The 23,636-nt window shown below is 33.9% G+C and overlaps 1 protein-coding gene and 1 pseudogene across 1 annotated transcript; one reads left to right on the top strand and one right to left on the bottom strand.

Moving 5' to 3' along the window:
* LOC138331073 (PR domain zinc finger protein 14-like) overlaps positions 1-23,636 on the bottom strand; it is a 47,587-nt pseudogene that overhangs the window by 18,805 nt on the left and 5,146 nt on the right.
* LOC138331007 (uncharacterized) lies at positions 24-4,974 on the top strand. Its single transcript, XM_069278467.1, has 2 exons — positions 24-1,248; positions 3,599-4,974. Exons 1-2 carry the CDS (start codon positions 675-677, stop codon positions 4,645-4,647), a joined length of 1,623 nt encoding a protein of 540 aa, XP_069134568.1. The 5' UTR covers positions 24-674; the 3' UTR covers positions 4,648-4,974.

Raw genomic sequence — 23,636 nt, 5'->3', positions numbered from 1 at the left:
TTTAAGTTTATCACAAACACAATTCTAAACATGGATGCAACTTTACATCTTATGTCTTTTTTTGTGTTTTAATGTTAATTATTAATTACCTTAGTATGTTTTTTGTACATTGTTGTATTAGTGTTTAGTAGAAATATGTGTGTATTTTCATGTTTTGGTGTTTTAGATAAATACTGTTGTTTAAATTTTACCGCCAAATAGGATAATAAGTAAGCTAAGTCTATGACATCATTGACCAGTAATTATCAGCTCTATTAATAGTAATCACGTGACTTGAGTGACCAATGGTCAAGCGTTTAGGTGACGCTAAGAACAGTCTTTGTTTTTGCTTGGGATGAGGAAGCTGGACTCACGTACACTGGTTATTTTTGACGATATTCGTTTCCATTTATACTTCCTCAAACGTTACAATCACTAATCGAACTTTTGGAAGTTTTACTTAACTACGTCTGACCTGTACGGAAGAATGCAATACGGTGAAATTTAAACTTTTGACAGACATCATCCCTCACGGACTTCGTAGATGCTTGCCAGTTTATTAACTTTGGATTGAGAACAATTTTCAACTATGCGTGCTAATTATTCACACACTCTGGATTTTAATTTCGGCTCTTACTAAATGTGGTACTATGTACAAGAACAATTTTGAGGACTAATTCATTTACGAAGACAGCATGGGTCCGAGACGTGTTAGCCAGCCCAATCGTGCTAGACCTTACGACTTAAACTTGCCCGAGAATTGGACGAACAAGAAATTACGGGATGAGCTGAGTAAGCTGGGTGTTAATGTATCTGGCACAGTGAAGAAATCGCAATTAATTGCCATGTTGAAAGAAAATACGGTTAGGCCTAACAGCCAAGTGGAAAGTTCGTCTGTCGAAGAAAATCAGTCATCCGTGACGAACACAACAGAAATCAGTGGGCGGATGTGGAACTCTCCGGCGCGAGAAAACAACGACGGTCACCAAGATGGCGTCCTTGCAGCTATATCTAACTTAGCTGACACTTTATCGCTCCGGATTTCCGATTCTTTGGGATCTATGAGGACGGAGATAACAGCGATCCAACAGCGCATGGACAGTTTAGAAAGACGACAGCCATCTTCGGTAGCAGCGGCGGCAGGAAGCGTCAATCAAACAGCTCGCGAGTCCGGAATAGTTTCGCCCAACAGCGCCATGGCTAGCGATAACGACTCGCCTAGATTCAACCTACAATCGGCTATTTCAGCGATTCAAGATGAAAACGCAGGTTTGTGTCGTTCTGAAATTATCGGTAATAACAATGATATTCGTTCAGGACATTATGTCAGGACACAATATGGTTTCGCGGCAGAATCGCTTCCGTTTGTGGAAGTTATTTCCCCCAACTTACGAAAAAACATTGTAGAGGGGAAAGACGTGAACCTCGCAGCCTTGTTAATACCGTATTTTACGGGCAGTAACGTTCAGGGATCGCAAGATAACAAACCAGACCCTAGGTTAAATAGGTCGCTTAACTTAGGGGAATTCATCCAAGCTTTTGGAATTTACAAACACATTATGTGTCAGGCTTTCCCCGGCAGACGCGCAGAGTTAGATTTATATGAGAGGGACATCATCGATATGGCGTCCAGATATGGTGGTTCTGGGTTTTATGAATACCACAAACAATTCAGTGCTAAGGCAGCAGCACATTTAATGTATCAGAATGTGAGAGTAGACTGGTCTGTGAGGAACAACGCATTATTCTGCAACATTTTCGCTAATATGAAAGCTGTAAGTTGCAACCTCTGTAATAGCACAAGCCACAGAGCAGGATTTTGTCCTAAAGTGACCACAGGGAATGTCAACCTAACTCAACAAGGACAACGGTCATCTACTGATAGGCAAGGACGTACAAAGAAATACCATCAGGGAAAAGAAATTTGTAATAACTTTAATGACAAAGGTTGCTTCGGTGTGAATTGCAAGAATATGCATATATGCCTGATATGTCAGAGAGATCATCCTAGGAACATGTGTAATGTCAATCTACAACAGACAAAAAACGATTCGGCCCCCCGTCAACAGAACAAACGCGGGAATGTGTAGGGGGGCAGCTGACAGTTTCTACTGCTATAAACGTTGATAGACTTGAATTAGAACTTGAAAAATACCCAGATCGTGCGTTCGTACATAACCTGATTTCAGGCCTTCGCGAAGGTTTTCACACAGGCATTTCAACTCTCCCAGCAAATTCTATAGAATGCAAGAACTTGCTTTCCGCCAGATCTCAACCAGACGTTGTTACAGAATTAGTTTCGAAAGAAGTCAACAAAGGATTTCTCGCTGGCCCATTTCCTAACATTCCTTTTGATTCGTATCGGATTAATCCTATTGGTGTAGCAACTGGCAAATATTCGCAAAAGAAACGATTAATTGTCGACCTTTCGGCACCTCATGATGATCCAGATAATCCTAGTTTAAATGAACTGATTAACAAAGAAGAATTTTCTCTACAATATGTTACTATCGACCATGCCGTTAGAATTATTAAAAATTTGGGAGCTGGTAGCTTGTTGTGCAAAACAGATATTTCCGACGCTTTTAAGCTCATACCTATTCACCCTTCGCTCTGGCCTTTTCATGGAATCAAATGGAATGGAAACTATTATTTCTACACCAGACTAGTGTTCGGCAGTAGATCAAGTCCGAAGATATTTGACCAGTTATCTATAGCAGTATGTTGGATCGCGCAATATCGCTACAACATCACCAACATCTTGCATTTACTGGACGATTTCCTCACTATTGATGCCCCTAGTTTCCCGGCTCAAAAGACCATGGATAGACTTTTAAAAGTATTTAGAAATTTAGGTATACCAATTGCGACGCACAAAACTGAAGGTCCAACTATTTCCTTAGAATATTTGGGAATTGTGCTAGATTCCAAATTAATGCAAGCTAGGTTACCTGAGGAGAAAGTTATCCGTATTAGAGAACTTTTAGGTGAATTTAAAAGCAAACCGTCTTGTACTAAGAGAGAACTGCTGAGTTTACTAGGGCACCTAAATTTTGCTAGTCGTGTTATTCCACATGGACGTTCATTTGTCTCGTATCTTATTAGCTTGTCTACCAAAGTTCGTGAATTGCATCACCACGTCAAGATGACTAAAGAATGTCGTTTGGATATAGATATGTGGCATGTGTTTGTGGAACGGTGGAACGGAGTGTCTTTCTTTCTACACGACAACATTACTCTAGCGGCAGACATGCATCTTTTTACAGATGCCACAGACAAAGCTTTCGGTGGATTGTATGGGAACAAGTGGTTTCAGGATACATTTCCAAGTGACTTAGCAAACAATAAAGAGAAAATATCTATGGCCTTCTTGGAATTATACCCGATTGTTATGGCATGTGTGCTATGGGGACATGAGTGGTCAAGACGCAGAATACTTTTCCATTGTGATAACATGTCAACAGTAGAGATTATTAATCGGGGTAGATCAAAAGTCAATCTTATCATGAAACTTATGCGTAAACTAACTTTACAGTCTGCTTTGTGTAATTTCACGGTACATGCTGAACATATTCCTGGGAAACATAACTCTATAGCAGATGCTATATCTCGTTTTCAGATGGTGAAGTTCCGTGGCCTGGCTCCAAAGGCAGATTCTCTTCCTACTCCGTGCCTGAATTCGTCTCACCTGATGACACTATGAGAGAGGAGGTAGATAGACTGTGGGACATGTCAATCAGCCCCCAAACAGCACAGACTTACCTCACAGCAATACACCATTTGTTGCGTTTTGCTGCCTTATGGGGCATTATATTCGTTGGACAGCTTCCACCGCTGACTGAAGACACTCTTATATACTTTGTGTCGTATTGTCATCACAGGCTACATCTACGATTCAATACGATTAAACTTTACTTGGCAGGCATACGATTTCATTATCTCAGAGCTGGTTTAGCTAACCCATTCCTTAATTCGGATAGACTGAATTGTATTTTACGTGGAATTAGGAAGAGTCAAGGGACAATACCTGCACAAAAACGATTTCCAATCAAGTTTGATCTTCTTAAAAGCATGTGTCAAGTTTTTAACAGGGGTATTTTTTCCCCGTGTGTGGACCTTATGTTATTATGTGCATGTACAATGGCCTTTTTTGGATTCATGAGATGTGGTGAATTCACAGTTCGATCATCTTCATTAAGCTTGCAAAATGTTTTGTGTTTAAAAGACATCCGCTTTTCTGAAGACCTTTTGTCTTTTTACGTATTATTGAAAACTTCAAAGACTGACCCTTTTAGATTAGGTGTTAATATTCCAATATTTAAACATCATGTTTCTGTAGTTTGTCCGGTGACGGCTATGGTCAAATACTTACAAATGAGGAGAAATCAAGGGGCTACCTCTGAATCCCCATTGTTCGTGGCTAATGGTTCGGTGTTAACACGCAATCAGTTTATTGCATACGTCAGACATGTATTAGCAGTCATAGGAGTTGATAGTTCTAATTATTGCGGTCACTCATTCCGCATTGGGGCTGCTACCACTGCAGCGGCAGCAGGTATTCCTGATCACTTGATACAAACTCTGGGTCGATGGTCATCCAATTGTTATGCTAGATATATTAGAACATCTTCAGATGTTATTAAAGCAGCTCAAAATAAAATGATCTAATTGAAGACTTTCAAATTTCAAATATATTTTCAGAATTCCTGGCATATCCTCTTTGGGGGCTCTCTTGAATAGACTAATCTTATTCTTAGTCTTATTTCAATCGATTTGGCCTTATAATTCAACATATTTGAATTTTATCCCCCAATTCGGACATACATATTTTTATAATTAACAACCCCGCATCTAAGGGAATTCCCCTGGTGCTTTGGGGTATTCAGATATATTTTAATTACTAAAGTAATTTTTATATCCTAAATAACTTACAGAGTAGCCCCTAAGAAATGCCAAAATTTATAATGTCAAAGTAATAAACTCAGTTTAATTTGTCTTGTGTGTTTGTGTTATTGTATAAAATTTAAATTTATATAATTTAAGTTTATACAAACACAATTCTAAACATGGATGCAACTTTACATCTTATGTCTTTTTTTGTGTTTTAATGTTAATTATTAATTACCTTAGTATGTTTTTTGTACATTGTTGTATTAGTGTTTAGTAGAAATATGTGTGTATTTTCATGTTTTGGTGTTTTAGATAAATACTGTTGTTTAAATTTTACCGCCAAATAGGATAATAAGTAAGCTAAGTCTATGACATCATTGACCAGTAATTATCAGCTCTATTAATAGTAATCACGTGACTTGAGTGACCAATGGTCAAGCGTTTAGGTGACGCTAAGAACAGTCTTTGTTTTTGCTTGGGATGAGGAAGCTGGACTCACGTACACTGGTTATTTTTGACGACCCACCCTCCAACCCCATGCTATCACCAAGTTCAATGTTCATTTTTAGGTGGTATATATATGTTATGATAATTTAGTTTTAATCATTTCTAATTTGTCAAGTCTTTTGCATGTTCTTAGACCTTGCGCATGATATCTAAATCCTGCATGAATCGGGTTTCACCCATCTAACCTGCTGGGTTCCCCACAGGTTTGCCTTTAGTATAGTTACCTTCTCCTGGCATAGCTTATCTAGCCTGTTGGGTTCCCTACAGGTTTGCCTTGTGTAGTTACCCTATCTGAGCTTCGCTCATCTAACCTGCTGGGTTCCCCACAGGTTTGCCTTTAGTATAATTTTTTTTTTTTTCCTTATCGAGCTTCGCCCATCTACCTGCGGGGTCTCCCACAGGTTACCTTTGTACCTTATCTGTGTAGTTACCTTATCTGGGCTCCGCCCATCTAACCTGTTGGGTTCCCCACAGGTTTGCCTTTAGTGTAGTTACCTTATCTGGGCTCCGCCCATCTAACCTGCTGGGTTCCCCACAGGTTTGCCTTTAGTGTAGTTACCTTATCTGGGCCCCGCCCATCTAACCTGCTGGGTTCCCCACAGGTTTGCCTTTAGTGTAGTTACCTTATCTGGGCTCCGCCCATCTAACCTGCTGGGTTCCCCACAGGTTTGCCTTTAGTGTAGTTACCTTATCTGGGCCCCGCCCATCTAACCTGCTGGGTTCCCCACAGGTTTGCCTTGTGTAGTTACCTTATCTGGGCTCCGCCCATCTAACCTGCTGGGTTCCCCACAGGTTTGCCTTTAGTGTAGTTACATTATCTGGGCCCCGCCCATCTAACCGGCTGGGTTCCCCACAGATTTGCCTTTACTGTTGCTATTTATCTGGGCTTCGCGCCATTTGGCCTGTCGAGTTTCCCTCAGGCTCGCCTTTTGTTTAGGTATCTTAATCAGATTTTGCCATATAACCTACTGGGTCGCCCACATTTTTGTCTGTCATGTAGTTACCTGAAACGGGCTAGACTCACTTTACATGTGAAGTTTCCAATAGGTTTTGCTATTGTGTATTCATTACTGGGAATATCTCGAATGTATAATACAAGATAATACAAAAATTTACTCGGTAATTGTTAGTCTGTATATAATGCTTAGAATGATCTCAATTGCAACATGTTGTTTTGATAAGTTCCTTATAATCGTTTCCGATTGTTCACATATTGGTCAGGTAGAATATAAATAATCTGATTTACTTTTATTTTGATAATAATCTGTCTCGTTATATATAGATGGTCATTTTTAAAGGTGTTGATCTGCTGTAATTCAGATATCAGAGGATGATATGTTGTATGTAAAGATTGTCATTTAGTTAATTTCAAGTTTTATTATATATTCCAATTGTAAGAACCTTGTTTTTTATCGTCGCACTATCTTTGTTTGCTAGCTAGCAAGACAATCTGGTCCAAGCAACTTACAAGATTGTTTTCTCATAAGTGTAATATTGTATGTGGTATACAAGTTATTTCATTACATTACATTATTTCAACTTTGGGCTACTCTGAAGGTTATTTAGTCTTGGCTGGCCTTATAATTCAACATATTTGAATTTTATCCCCCAATTCGGACATACATATTTTTATAATTAACAACCCCGCATCTAAGGGAATTCCCCTGGTGCTTTGGGGTATTCAGATATATTTTAATTACTAAAGTAATTTTTATATCCTAAATAACTTACAGAGTAGCCCCTAAGAAATGCCAAAATTTATAATGTCAAAGTAATAAACTCAGTTTAATTTGTCTTGTGTGTTTGTGTTGTTGTATAAATCAATAATTATAAATTCAGACATACCTCCCACATATAGCTGTTATCATCAAAGGATTTTATCTCACTAGTGTTGACGACCTTGCCCTTGAAAGGCCCAAATCGCGTGCCTTTTGTGAGAATTTCACGGCGTGAAAATACACCGTAGTGTATGATACCAGCGAAGGTTGTTGGACAAATGCACAATTCTGAAAAAAATTTAAAATAAGGTTAATTAATAACCTACAGACCGAATTCTCACAAGAGTTGAACGTGTATATTCTATAGAACTACATCGTTATCATCCTGCATATCGAACATTTTAAACATCTCGGTCCTCATCTTTTTCCAAAAAATCGACATGCGTAAGCCCCAGTCGAGATCAGGCTTATTAACTGGGATAGATATTACGTTACCTTCAGGAAGATCGTGAGGTGGTGGATCCGTGCGCGATAATTTCCACGTACTAACTGGAAAAGGCGAAGCCATGCCGTTATTCTGTGATAAGATTCTTTCGATGCCTAGAAATAGAAAGTGTATGTTTCAAGTAGATTTTTCTCATTTTAATAATGAAAATGAAAACGTCGATTTCGAGATACCAAAATGAGGTGGGGATAGTACAATTAACCATCGATTATTCCCGCTTTCTGGTAATTGTGACGTCATAGTTACGTCATTATTACATTTCGGTCTATATGGCGTCATTGTGTTGGCTCCATGTAAAAATAAGCATGTATTATATATGATTTAAGAAAATTGTGAATTAAATACCTGTATATCGATATAAGATATAAATAAGATATATCATTTATAGAGAATAACATCTAAACACAATTGAATTATCAATATATTTTTTACTTTAAAAAATCGAAAAAGAGATAATTATCCTATCTTTGTTGCTACATATTACCTTCGTATTCCGTACAATTAGCATTTTTTGGACTTTCGTTTATAAAAACCATTTTGAAAATTGTCCGTAAACTTCAATTGTAATTAATTCTTTTTAGTATTGTCTTATAAACGTTATATGTTTTACTAATTACTTACCACAGAACTACTTTCATGACGAATATCTTAATTATATCGCTCATTTTGTGTATTGATTTGTTATTGTATTTAAACGAGCGTTGCAATAGGTTCATCGCATCAACAACAAAATGCACCTTTTAACATACACTGACCTACTATAATATTCTTTGTGATAAGCCTTACATGATTATGTGATTTAACATCCCCATCAAGTAAAAGAATCACAATAGACTCGTTTGTGATTGGTCAGATCTAGGCCATTGACAACACCGTGTTTGTGGCATCTACATTGTTAACTATTAATTTACAGTCTGTTTCATAAAAGTACCTTTACAAACTTTAAAGATATGAGTAACTATTTTAAGTGCCACGTGCTATCTGATCGACAGCGTCTAATTGTTCTCGGGGTTTAACACAAGGGCAGGTAAGATACATCTTTATCATCAACGAAAAATAATCAGATTATACAAATTTATACCTCATAAGACTAAACAAAAGCTTTAAGGACGTCATACATTATGAATACACTGCTCATTCAATCCCCTCTCCACCGTTGGAGATTCATAAAAGCACGCGAGGATATTTTATGACGTAACGGACTAGCCTCAAGGCTTTCGAGAACAGTTCTGAGAGTACATTAATTATCCAGAAACAAGGTATTGGAATATTGTTGATAAACAGATTTTGTATTGTAAGAAGGTTATAAAATAAATAATGATGTAGAGATGTTTCCATTGTTTTATCAAGTGACGTGAATTAAACATAAGACCATATGTATTAGGGTTTGTTTTCTTGAACATTGAAGATATCGATGTGAGATACCAATTCTCATTAAAAATGACTGAATGGTGCATTTGGGAAATTAACATTAAATCCATTTCTATGCAACATATTTAATATTTGATAAAGTTATCTGTTTTTTTGTTTTTTGTTTTTGTTTTTTTTTTGCAAAAATTTCCATTGCTTCAAAGCAGTTTACAAACAAAATGTCGAATGTCAAATATAGGACGTTATTTTAAACACAACAATTACATTTTGATAATGTTAGCATCGTCATTGAACATATTTCATCGAATAGAAAAAGTGTAAACTAAATATAAAAACATTAGCCTTCAATTTTTGTTTCTTTTTATATATTGGTCATTTCACTCGATCATGTCGTGTACAAATAAATGTCTGAATGTTCAACGTTAACATATAGTAGCAGATATATTATTTGAAATGTAACATAATAATTATATACATGTAATATACATGTAATGAAACCAAATTTGTCCAAAGTATTGGACACTGCTTATCCAGCTTTATTCCTTCGGCACTCATTTCATTTTACGTTTTCCTTATCGCTTGTTATTTATTTGGTCAAATATTTGGCAATTTTCTACCTAATCGAGGAAACTAAGTTTCAGTTATTACAATAAACCATCTTTTTAAACTTTTTAGTCGTTATTTAATGGAAAGTAATCATGTTTGTGGTCATGTGATCGCCCCACGAAAATTCCATAACCATGACACTAATCAGGAAACCTTTATTTTACTTACCATGACTAATCTCTCCCACTTTAAGTCCGCTTAGCGCATGTGCAGGTGTGCCATTACAGGTGTTTATCGGATAATAACCAAACAAGACGAAGTCTAGATCTTCTTGTGTGAAGTAAAAGCCTGCGGGACGTTGTTGTGATGAAGCTGATGGGTAGATTCTGTTGGAGATGTCCGACAGGGCCTTACAGTTCATTACGGGTGGACGGTACTGGGGCATACACTCCATACCCATTGTCCCATCGGGGACTGGAAAAATGCACTGCAATAAAACAATGTCATTTGTTAAAACCTGTTAGCTGGACGTAGAGATTTTCCAATACCTAAATAGATATTCATTTATTATATTCATAACTTACTTATTTTGGCGAAATTTAATTTTACCGCAAATATCTTTTCGGGCGCGTTCATGCAATGATGCATTGGTGAGCATTAGTCCCATTGTTCAACAGGTGATTAGCTTAACGCACTTCAACGGCAATTTTGAAATCAAGGTAAAATCATTTCTTGTGATTCAATCTTTACAAAATTTGACAAGATTCGTATGAACTCTATTCTTTACCCATGTACTGATTTTAATGAAGATATGATCACAGATTTTGCAGCAAACGAGAAAAGAAAATTTCACTAAAATTCACTCAAGCTAACCAGCCTTTGGACAAACGGATCATTATGCTTAAATATGATAAATGTTAGCATATGTACATTTACAGTACATGAACACAAACACGTTCATTTTTTTTTTTTTTTTTTTTTTTCGTTTCGAAGCATTTTAATGCATAGGGTATGTGCATACAATGTCACCAATCGTAACGATTTTATGCATTTATGATTTATGATTTATTCTTAGAATGTTTTTTCTTTGTGCTACGTTGTCCAGTTGTATATGTTTATAACAGTTACGACATTATAAATGAATTATGCAACGGAGGTAGAAATAAATACAATTCTTTTACGAAAAACATTTTTAGATATTCTGACTTATTTGATAGATGAAAATAAGCAATGTTTAATTAACCATGGGCCTATTTCTTTCCATCAAACAAGGCTTACAAGAAATTGCGCAATGTGAGTTTTAACATTGAAATGCTCCCGAAATGCAAAATATGACCAAAACATCAAGGACATCTCAAAATATCAATACATATATCGATTTAAAGTATAAATGCATCATCGAAAATATGTATCTTAAACAAACAAGTGTTTATACGTTACATGTAAACGGTTAATAAATGCCATTGCTACTGGTTTCATGAAGGTCAACGGTAAAGATGACTGATGTCTGCAGTTTAATTTCAACAAAATTTAACTGATAAAAAAAAGTTTTCTTGAAAAGAGCTAATATTCTGCCATCAGCTCAACTACAACCCTCCCCTCCTAAGTTACGAGTTTCAGATATATTGTAAGCAGTTACTTTTGGTCTACGAGTTTTCTGTTCTTTTTCCGGCATTGCCTCACCTTATAATATTTCCATATATGGCATAATTGAACAATTGGTAAATAAAACAACTCATTGGCCAGATGTAATTTTATAGCTTCAAACTGATACACTCACGAATAATTAACCCTGTGTCTATAATGTCCGATTAATTGAGAAATCCTGACAATTGTTGATATAAAATAGCAATGTCGTACTCAATTAGGGCATTTATTTAGTTATTAAGCTTTGTTATATTTAGCGAAGCAGATGGTGTGTGACGACTGCGGTTACGGTTGAATTGGCAGACAAGCACGCACAATACTAACACTAGTGAGATAGATGCTTTATTTTAATATCTAAATCATTCAAGAATTGTTACAAGAGCCCCGCGATAACATAATTGATTCGAACTTGTACTTCACATCTTTAAACAATAAAACTAGAATATTTATGAATAATTCACTGTAGAATTAGTGCTGTATGTGATCGTTATCGTAGCTGAATTTATTGTCGGTGTTTCAGTTGTAATGCGCTGTATATTTCTACACGTAGGGTCATATAGCATTCAGGTGTATCATCATAATTCCAATGCTTACACATCCGGACCCAGTTTATCACCGACCATATCGGGACATTTAGCCCGGGACAGTAACATGAAAGATACGACACATCATTTTATTGCCTTGTAAAGGCCATGGTTGTGTAGCCGAATCAGAAACACCCTTCCATTGTTAATAATTAACGTGTTGTCTTCGTATTTAGATCTCTTGCATAGAAATCCATAGTAATCGAATATTTATCCTGACTAGGGTAATATCACTGTACGGCATATATATAGTGTAGGCAGGAGTTGACATTTTTGACGTAATAAATGCGTTGATTCCCTTTTTCTTCGTAATATATTATAATTACATGTTCTGAAGAACGCATGCATTATTTTATTTTAAAATAAAATTATGAAAATATCATGGACGTTTTTATAAACAAAATCCGAAAATTCAAGTGTTGATATTTAAACGAAAAAAATAAGAAGATTGCGATACGATTAAAACGAGAATTTAATAACACACATAATATATATCACAAGTTATTACCAAACGTAAGGATTGCGATATATTTTTATCCTTTCAAAGAAATTTTGCCCATTATCTGTATTACATCTAAATGTCGCGAGTGCTTTGTTTTTTTTTTCGATATTCGAGTTTTCAATAAAATCAGCGAATTTTCGAGAAATGTTAAGAAATTCATTAACATATTTAAGATTTCTAGGAGTCGATGAACCGCTATTCTGTATTTGCATATTGCATAGTTATCTGCCCTTGCGGGTAAGTATTGATTGTGACGTCATCTGTTTGCGAGTGTAATGTCATTTTTTTTCGGAGAAAACAACATGAATTGCGTTCAGAAAACAATGACGTAACAATCGATACCTACCCGTAAGGGAGTTAACTCTGTGACATGCAAGACGGAACACAGTAAATAGACATGTTTTAAAAGTTGAATACATTAATCACAACAAATCTAATACATGTAACAAGTGATACTGTGATAATTCAAAAACAGCATTCCGTTTAGTATCACACAAGGTACTAGTAAAAATAAACCAGTAATCGCACAAATCACTCAACTTTTCATGATTTTATCAGCTACAGTACCCATGTGAACTATAACTGTACCCAGCCACACCTCATTAACCAATCAGACAATACAGTTACTTAATGGAGTCGCGGAAGATGACGGAGATATAGCGGTTAAAAAGGGCTGTATACGTGATAGATAATATAGTGCGACACTTTAATTATGAAAAAGGCCTGTCTTTCTCTGCCTTTTTAGTGTCGGTCAGATTGACTTGTTTTATGATATCCTATCAAAAGTAATCGAGACATTCAGAGCGTACGCTAGTCATATTGTCTTTTCCCTTAGTGCTTAGGTTTTTTATTTTAGGTGATCGCTCATGATGTACTTAGCTGTCTGGTTTTCTATATGTCATGTAACCTCGGTACTCTTTAATGGTATACTGTAATGCAGTATAAATTTTGCGGATGGCGTATAATCGCTTTATTTGCGTGTTAAATTAAATGAACGAAGTAGAATGTGTAAAATATTTATAATTTCAATGACGTTCCTAAGCGCAAAAGTTAACCTTGAATATATTCTGTATTGGACGTCGCGAAATATTGAAACATTAAAACCATATGAGTTTATATTTACTTTAGATATGGTATTGCAAGAAAAAAAGTGAAATCTAGCCTCAACAAAAATGTTTAAAGTGAGTATTCGGGCAAAGAAAACCAGTCTAAAAATTATACTGGATGCATTCCCACAATTTTTACCGACTTTAGCAATCCTTGCCCGACTGTTCACTTTAATTTAAAAAATTATTAAACAAATAACGCTTAATACATTGATACCGTATTACGGGTTATTTAAGCGGTTTTTTGAATTATTGCAATCTGGCATTAAGCATTATATCAGCCATTTCTCAGTATTCCATAGATCAAAATTTGACGATTACGTCAATGACCCGAGATATCGCTAAAATATCATCCCCGCGAAAATACCTGGCTTTACGGTATCAGATGGTAAAATACAATTTATTATGTTGTTATTTTTTTTTAATCTTTTTACACATTCAAATAATTCATACCTTATTCAAAATAATGTTTGTAATGTTTAACAAAATATGCGTCATTTTTGTGAGAGATTTGAAAGTTATTTCCGGCAGCTTTAGATACGTAAACACCCCTATTAGCTTTATGCTGGTTTTTTATTTTCTCCATGATGTACAGATTTTTGATGTTGGTATCGCTCATTTTATGACGCGTACTTTGATACCGTAGCCGATAAATTCTTAGCTCAGGATAAATATCTGTCCCTCCTATAAAAGGTAACCGTTTTCTGTATCTGTTATGATTATTATTACGGGTCTCCTGGGGTACACGCGCCACGCACGCGACAGGTTATCTATCGCCTTGCACAGCGTACTCATGAATAATTAACAACGTTTTGCTAATTATCATTCATCTCTGTTAAAACCCCAGGAGAGGTCTTCACTGATAATGTAGCTGGTACTATCTCAATGGGCTCTCCGCCAGAACTTCTAACTTCATTTTTTTATATTTGGTAAATAATGTATATCCTACCCTTCCTCTCCTTTTTGTTAACGCTCGATTGATGTCAACAAACGCGAACATTTCTTTTTATGGAGATTCAGACTGCTGTTTAATTCATTGGGTGTATTTCCTCTATGTTTCGAGATGTTACTGTTACTCGTTTATCAACATTAAATGAACGCAAAGTGCCCTACGTAAATTGCTTTCACTCACAAGGTTTTTTACCTTTGTTAATTGAATTCAATTGCACATTCCTACCTGCATACCATTAACCCTCAAAATTAATGTAGTGATGAAAGTGACATTATACACATTTAAAAAAAAATTGGAATTTTTCGTTTTAAACGAATTTGAAATCAATAACATATATTTAACAAAATTATTTACAAATACATGGGACATGGTATGGTCCTATTCCTCATGTTATAATCGTAGAACAATATTAGACTACAAGCCGTTATGTAAATCTTGGCAAATGAGAACTTTTCTTAGACACAACAAGTTAAGCGCTAGACTAGTTTAGACAGAGGTCTCGAGTTCAGTTCCTAACGGGTATAATAAATACATTTATATATCATCCTGTAATCTTCTACGGATAATACAGACTTTAATCCTAATTAGTTTTTCATCTGGGTAAATAGCCATAGTTATTAACATTTTGAAATTAGTAAATAAAATACCAAAACAATTAGCTCAAACAATTCCAATGACATCAGACAAAAACGCTTCACATCACATGGATTTTATCGTTGGTTTATTGTTATCCAAAAAACAAGGCCATCTTTAAATTAATTCAATAAATTGGTTGATGCTCCACCGCTGACAAATGGTATTTTTTCACCATCAAAAACAGGAGCAGACGAATTAGTATTTTTTAGCTTCAGTTACAAAAGTGTACAGATACTTTACACCATTACTACATTGAAAAGTTTGAGCTACTCATTTTACTTCAAGTTAAAAATATGAAAAAATAATTTAATTGCATCCCGAAAAAAAAATCAGTTGTACTATATCCTAGTATGGAATGAAGTTTCTGATTACGCATGCACCAAAGGGTGAAATAAAATATTTTATGTATTTTTTTAATGTTAATTAGGCATATCTATACACGATTAAACTACCAAATAGTGTTCAAATGGTGAATATCATTTATGCTCTGTCGCGGTGGGGGGAGCATCTTTAACAAAAATAAAATATTACATCCTCATACATGTATATGTTATGAAACTAAAAAAACATTTGAAAAAAACCTGATGCCAACAGAATATACTAGGACCAGTAGTATATCCTTACAAGATACTTCATTGAGCTGATTTTTTTTTAATTTTCAGAGTCAATTACATTTTATCACAAATTCAATAGCTAGATAAAAATGTATACAAAATAGCAGTGCGATCATGTAATTACATTTAAAAATCAACATTTTGAAAACTAAATTGTATAAGACATTTTTCATTTAGACAAATGAAAACAGTTGTTTTAACTAAAATATGAAACGTTGGTTTAAAGTAATTACGATATTATTCGTTACTAACGACGTCGGAACGACTGAAAACTAAATTACATTCAAGCATATCAAACAAATAAAAACAATCGTTACAAAAGGATAAGTGATGAAAACGTTTTAAATCTTAAAATCTCAAACCTTGTTCCCTTTATATAAAACATAAATTGTCTAACAAATATTATTTTACACCATAATTATTCAATTCATAATTATTTAGAAATCTCTTGATTTAAACATATTGCTCTTTTTGCCGGTTTTAGAGTATGTACAAAAGACATCGCTTAAACTCAAATTTGAAATTGAAGAAATATATCCTTACTTTGAAATACATTTGTAGTGATAAACTTTGTTTGTTTCATTTTTTACAGCCGTCGGTAGCCATCCTAATATGAATGTAATTATATATGTTACCATGTCACAGTCTTACTCATAGATCGTATTAAAAAATATCAAATCAAATTTATAGATGTGTTTTGCACTATAGCTTGAAATTGATGTCCACCTAATAATTGTAATAAAATCTGGTTGTTTTTTATTTTTTTTTTTTTTTAAAACATCGAGCTACAGAATTAAACATCTTCGTCCGTAGACCGTATATTATGAAAGGTGCTATTTCATACTGGTTTTCGCCTCATGTTCGAGATCGAGCAGAAAAAGAAATATAGAAAAAAACGGAGTTTTTTTAATGGCCGTACTGTGTATAATAGGCAATAATATAGTAACTTTATATCACACATAGCCTGCCACGTCTTTAATTAAATGAGAATAAGAATAAAGTACGTATGCTTATTGTTGTGTAGGCATCGAACCGAATGTGTTAATTGTCATCCCTGTCAAAGATTTTTTATCATTTCCACGCTACTTTATATAGAGATTAGTGTCGGTCCGTATAGGTATCGATAGCATTAATAATTTTAATTATCTTTTATAAAAATTTATGGAATATGGGATGGTTATTTATGTATATTGGAGATAATGATATTAATAGAGCTACGTTTGAAGTAGGATAAATAAGACATTTTAAAACATACACGTGTAAAATGAGACAATTTTGATAATGAATACGATGATAAATATGGCATTTTTAACAAACTTTATCCAGCTTTCAACGGTAGCTATAGCTCCGGGCCAAAATTTAAAAATAATCGTCTAAGGTCCAAACAATCATTATACATTAAATGATATATAAACTATCCAAACTGTTTCTCAATTGACATGATTCAAGTAATTTGATTACCAAGATATTGGTATTGAAATTGTTTTCTTTGATATATAGTATTTGCTGTAGTCTATTTATTAGTATATATTCGTAAGGAAATTATTTCATGTTGATATGAATTGTCACATTTTTATACTAAAATTATCGACAACAGACGCTCTATGGATACGCTTATGATAATGATTGTCAACAAATATGTATCCCATCTTATATCAATACATTTTGTTAAAGTAATACTGTAAAGTTATAATTGGATTATTTTTTGATAATAATTACACTTTGGCGTCAACGAAATATTAATTTAGACTAGACTTCCTTTTTACAATATTTATATTTTGTATTGTGCACTTACATGAATCTAAGTGAAAGTGTATAATACACTTTTTTTTAATGAATAAGGTTTTTTAAAATCTATATTGCTAATATATACATATTGCCCATTTAAAGTAAAATGGCATTTCAATTGCATAAAACATTATTTATATCATTAGATTTACATTTGTTATCTTTTCAAATTATTCATAATTTTTATTAAAGCAAATGGTTGAATTTAACATAATAAAATACAAAAAAAAAACTATAACGCTGAGCGTCTTTCAATTTCAATAGGTTTTTTATCATTAGAGTTGAAAAGGTAATCGAACAGTAGGTGAACGCTTATGAAACTGCCAGTTGAGAATTATTAAATGTGTGATAAACATGTGATATTTTGCTCAATATATCTCTACATCATATCTATCCATAGATTTAACTTATCTTTTCACAGTAACTTTGAGAGTATATTTTATAATTGTAATTTGTAAGGTATTCGTTTTTCGGTTTTTGAAGTGAATATATACCTAAAAATGCCCCCTTATAGATTCATGTACTATGTAATTTACATGTAATTTGATGGCATGCAAGCATTGAAATGCCACTTAAGCCATATTTAATTTAAATAAGATAGTCCACAATTTATATATTATGAGATGGTATTTGATTGTAATATACCTGTTCCCAAAGGAAACATATAATATCAGGTTGTGTGCTTTTACCATTTAATATCCAATAAGTTTAACATGTGTTTGATTAAAAAAAGTCACTATTTGATATTTAATTATTTTACTTTTCATTTGTAAATTGATAATCATTAGAATTAATGCTGTAGTAATGTAATTCGGAGATGCATTATTTATTTAGAATATTTACTCTCAAAAGAGAGTTTGAAAATTATAGAGATTAATAATACTGTTATTTAATTTCGTGAAGTTAACATTATAACAATGTCATTGTTAGGCTGGATTTAACGTGCATTCCGAGTGATACCATATCATTAATATACATTGTTGGCATATATCTTTGTGAGTATGTTTTCAAATTAATAAGATAATTACATTAAGTAAATAAATAAGAAAGTAACATACTATTATAAAATAATCTCTATCCCGTTTCACTTGATATGAATTAGAATCGTTCGTGTATGCTTCACAATCATTAATCCACCGAAGGAACTCAACATTAAAAAAATCTAAAATATCTCAGCTCTATCTCTTATCCCTCTCTCTCTATCTCATCCCCTATTTAATAAATGTATATTTTCACATGCACTCGTGCAACACTTATTATCTCTGTACATCTGACCCGGTACTGCATTACACATGTTCCTCCTTACGTAATGGTGAACAAAAGCAAAGCTAGTGGCATTTATAAACGACTCATAAATTTTATTAGTTTTTGTTCACACAATAACTGCAAGGTAAGATCTAACCATTTTTAAGGTGGATGTCTCAAGCCTGTAATAACATTACGCGCAAGCGCTTAAAATTCTCTAACGCTCACTATGTATAAGAATTTCTTGAATTTTGCAAGGCTAGGATGATTAAAATCAGTTTTTTAACTTTAATAATTCAAATCTTTACGCACCAAAGAATGTATGATTGTCTGATCAAGCACCTTAACATATAAGTTTCGCTTCAGTGAATTCAACTTTCTGCATTGGTTAACATAATGCAGCTTTGTAATTACGCAACAGAAGGTGTCGTGTGCGCTGCGATGGTTTCTTAAGGTGCTTTAACAGCAGTTGAAATCAAGTAAACAGATGATTATCAATAGTGTTTTGTCAAGAAATAAAAAGATACCTTTAAGATTATTGTATGGCTTATCAAAAGGAATATGTTAAACGAATTAGGGCATTATTTGAGCATCATTTGTAAATTATTGAGATATATATACCAATAGTACCAATACGCCAAAGGCATCGAGATTTATGTCTTCGAATCAAACTAAAATACCTTGATAGAAAGTATTTGTTCAATGAAATGTAACACACAGTGATATCAGTTTGTGCAAAATGGAGGTTTTGTTTTAAAAAAACACACAAAAAACTTAAAATATCATGTTGATTTCCTGGTATGAAAAACACATCATCTGATATATTCCATTTAAAAAATATATTTCCCACATAATTATCGCGTCGAATTCAAACGGGATGTCTTCAAAGCAAAAGCTACGGGAAACTGAACAGTTTACGCTAGGTTCAAAGCATAGATATAGGTTTTAATAACACAGATCTTATTGTTAATTATATATCTGAGGGGATACATGATGGTACGTATTTCGAAATCTTAATTAAGAAGTGTAATACTGGAATATAAGGTACAGAGTAACATGTTGTTGCAATAAATATGGTATTGTCAATAAAACAAAAAAGATATGACATTTACGATTTCAAATATATGTCAAATGACTAGTGAATGTTATCAAACTTAAATGTTATTTAAAATGTTTAAGTTGGCATATAATGCAATGATCGTAAAAACGAATATCTTTGGACATGACACATTCGTTTGAAGTATTTTAAAATGACTTGTCGGGTATCCAACTTGAATTGTTATTCAATGTCAAGCGGGTACATATTACAATATCTATTAAAAAAAGAATTTATTACAAAGTATGACACTTACTTTTCAATCCAACAGAAACAAGTCTGTGATCATGTTCAATAGAGGGATAATAGTTTGGGCTGTTAAAGTCGCCACATCCATTTCTATATGTCTTCTTCTCTAGGCGATTCGAGCTTGTTTAAATTTTAGTTAGCATAGCCATACTGTATTTTTATAAATTCACATTCGATTACATCCATACTTTAACCAATCACAGACCTGTTATGCTAACACGGCGAGAAGAACAGACGTAGAGCGCGCATGCGTGGGAAATTATCAATCAATTTTCTGCTCATTAAATCTTTCCAGTTGCGCTCACTACGGGTCCTTGTGATGAAAAGGGTGTTTATCGGTATCAATTCTTTGTCAGAGGCGGGACTTAAGGCTGATTAAATATGGCCATGCCGAGGCTAAGAGGGAAACTAATGTCGCACGAGGATGGGAACCAGAGCGCCAGCCAGCTAGATCTCTGATGGGCCTCGACGCGCGTGCGGTTAAGGATGAAAGTTTAATGACAATGGTTAATAAAACAAAGTGTACAAAGTAAATCCTTTCCATGGTTAGCGTGTTTAGCGTAATTCAATAATTTCTTGATTATATTGATATTTAATTTTAACGAGGACCGTAGTTTGGCAAGAGCATGAATGTGCTTCTTCTTTCGAATGTGTGTCGCATTTAGTAGAGGTGATTGTACCAATCTTGTTAGTCCGAGGTGGACATTATAATGAAACAATAAATGGATTTTTACTAATTAAGAAAAATATCAATAGATTCAGCTCGAAGTTATCTCTTTAAGCTTTTAATCCTACTTATAAGTATGAAGATGAAAATTTTTTGTGACAATCGAAACTGTTATTTGTATATTCTTGAAACCTATTGGGACAATATACCCCGTCGTTTTTGTTCACGAAATGTACATAAAAAAGTATAGATTGGTTGTAGGAAGAATATTTTTAAAAAATATAGCAGTGTAACCTCGCAAATCTAATCTGTCAGTACATATAATCACAAAATATCCATTATAATCCAGTATTATATACGGTAAATAGTAATTAAATTTTTTCGGCCCTATGGTGAGTATTAATTCAATTTAATTTTCCTTGTCCGGTTGGATTATACTCACAAAGGGGCTAGTATAGTGTGGTCGATGAATTCCTAGAATGCACAACAAAAGACAAAAGTTAAAAGGCCACGAAAGATAAAATACTACGCACTAATCATGGTTAAACCACCAGGCCCATCACCCCACTTCGCGTAAATTTTAATTTATTATGAAGTAGTATGCTTATAGATAGCACGATATATAATTGTAACAAAATTAGTTTGTAACGGATATGATACCGGAGAAAATATATTAAATAGTGATTACAAGTTTGTAAATATCGGCAGCGTACCAAGTTAGACTGGGAATACAATATATATGTATATCAATACATGTTCGTTATTATAAACATATTAGTAAAGTGGCGACCTATACACCAGTGGCGACTCACATATATGACCCATGTATCTTAATATATCATTGAGAATACACATATTTATTCCATAATAGTACTAAATAGTCTTCAACGATTATGCTAAGGATTTGTGATCCTTTCATTCTTGTTAAAATAACATAGGGCGATTCTTATCTTGGCATCCTGGGAATTTTTTGCCTTATATTATTTCTTCTAAACAGTTACTGTACAGTTCACGATGGATTCAATTATCAATATATTGGTGGCCATATTCCTTTCCGCTAAATTGAATACCTACGAATACAATGAAAACATGGTATAAGAAACTTTGTATAGAAAATAACTCCCTCGCGAATTAGTATTACAGAAAAGATCGCGAAATTGTTAACCCCGCAAAAACAGTTTACAGATTATTTAGACAGAAAAATGTAAATAAATCATGTTATTTGCATAGTTTCTTTTAAATATAATTATATATCTCAAAGTCAAAGAGAAAAACTAGTCCAATATTGTTTATAACAAAACGAATAATTATAAAATTTATTAGTTAATGATATTAAAATGCTCCAAAATAGCTCATTTCGTAAGACATCAGTCACTGCTAACTTGCCTCAATGACAGCAATGGATCGTAAATGAGGCTATATTTATAGTATCCTTCATCACTTCATAGGCGATGTTGGTTAAGGTGAAACATGATTAGTGTTTGATGACTTAATTGTCCCGTAACGATAAATCCATTGTGCTCATTAGAAGACAGAGAAAGAGTTCGAAATGAGATTGTGGTGGCAAAAACAGAGTTTCGTATGAAATGACATCGCAGTGATTACAATGTGGGAGAATATTATTGATAAATGTCAACCTCGACGAAACGCGATGACCTGTCCGCAGATAACTATCGTGGTAATGGAGATCGAATTACAGCATGGATAATAAAAACCTTGTTTCACATTGAGATCTAACATATAATTAGACCGATGTGTTGAATAACTGCATATTCACACACAATGATAATCTTCATAATTCTGATTGCCTTGAATGTTTTTGTTTGGCATGGTCCATTCTAAATGAGCGATCTTCATTTTACTTATTTACATGTTTAGTATGAACGCAAGCTTCGAAAGCAAATTTAAACAAATGTGATAATTGACAAATGCCAACAAAATACAAGAATATTTATTCAACGTTCGTATTTCTTATAAAAAGATAGCATTATAACTCGCAGAGATGATTCTGGCGACAAACAGAGTGATTCAAAAATTATAGTATTAAGCGCATTGTCTTTTTTAGTTCACGAATTTCTTTTTTTGGTTTATGATAAGAACCTACTTTTAAAAATTGTCTATCAAATCAATATAGTCCTAAACGGTACACGGATATAAAGAAAATTAGAAATGTTTATCAGATTTTCTTAAAGAAAATAAAAATCGCCTTGGGCGGACGTGAATCTGTCATTCCCTATAAAGATATAAACTACTCAAAATAATAAAATATCGAGCATATGCTAGCTACAATGAATCGAGCAGGTTACTCCTGTTGAAAGGTTCAAAGCTGACCATATGTGAGCAGTAGTTACAAACTACATTGGTATTGTCTACCGACCCTAATTTCATAGAGGGTTCAATGGCGCGATACCACAACCATATACTGTATACTGTAAAGTTAATAAATTATTTGCGGGCTTTCTAATTCGATAAACTCGCGAATGACCCATCAAAATTCGCGAACTTTCAATACCTCACGAAATTTATCAAAATCGTGTGGTTAAACATATTCAAACCTTTCATGTAAATTAATTGCTGATTCAAATGTTTCATAGGTAAATTCGAGAAAACAAACCCACTCGAATAAGTTTCAAAAAGTTTATTGCGAAATGTAATACCCCGCCAAGAAGTTATACTTCCAATCGTAGTGGTTAAGTGTTTTGCGGTGGTCCTTGTATGGAGTAAACTGTTATGTGTGAGGTTAATTTTGCGGTATGGCCCTTATTTCTATTTTTCTCACAAAGAACTCTCGTTCGGTTGGTTTAGGTAGGTCAAGTATAATTCCTAATATTTCACACTAGCCATTCCGAACGGCTTTAAAAATTTACAAATAGAATGTAAAACGAGATCTGAAAAATAGTGAAGAGTCACAAAAGTTATAAACTTACTGTTAATTCTACAACGTAATAGACACATTCTGAACAATGGTAGAATTAAATAAAAAAAAAATAAGCGAAATGAATCTCCACTTATATTATCAATAAATGGATGGTGT

The sequence above is a fragment of the Argopecten irradians genome, chromosome 9, assembly GCF_041381155.1.
Source record: "Argopecten irradians isolate NY chromosome 9, Ai_NY, whole genome shotgun sequence".
Lineage (NCBI taxonomy): Eukaryota > Metazoa > Mollusca > Bivalvia > Pectinida > Pectinidae > Argopecten > Argopecten irradians.
Note: the sequence above shows the minus strand (reverse complement) of the source record. Positions and strands in the feature narration are given on the sequence as shown.

Excerpts from the sequence above, each read along its gene's own strand:
- LOC138331007 (XM_069278467.1), top strand. The coding sequence starts at position 675 with ATGGGTCCGAGACGTGTTAGCCAGCCCAATCGTGCTAGACCTTACGAC. Across the intron at positions 1,249-3,598 it reads GATTCAAGATGAAAACGCAG|ATGGTGAAGTTCCGTGGCCT; the intron begins GTTTGTGTCGTT and ends TCTCGTTTTCAG.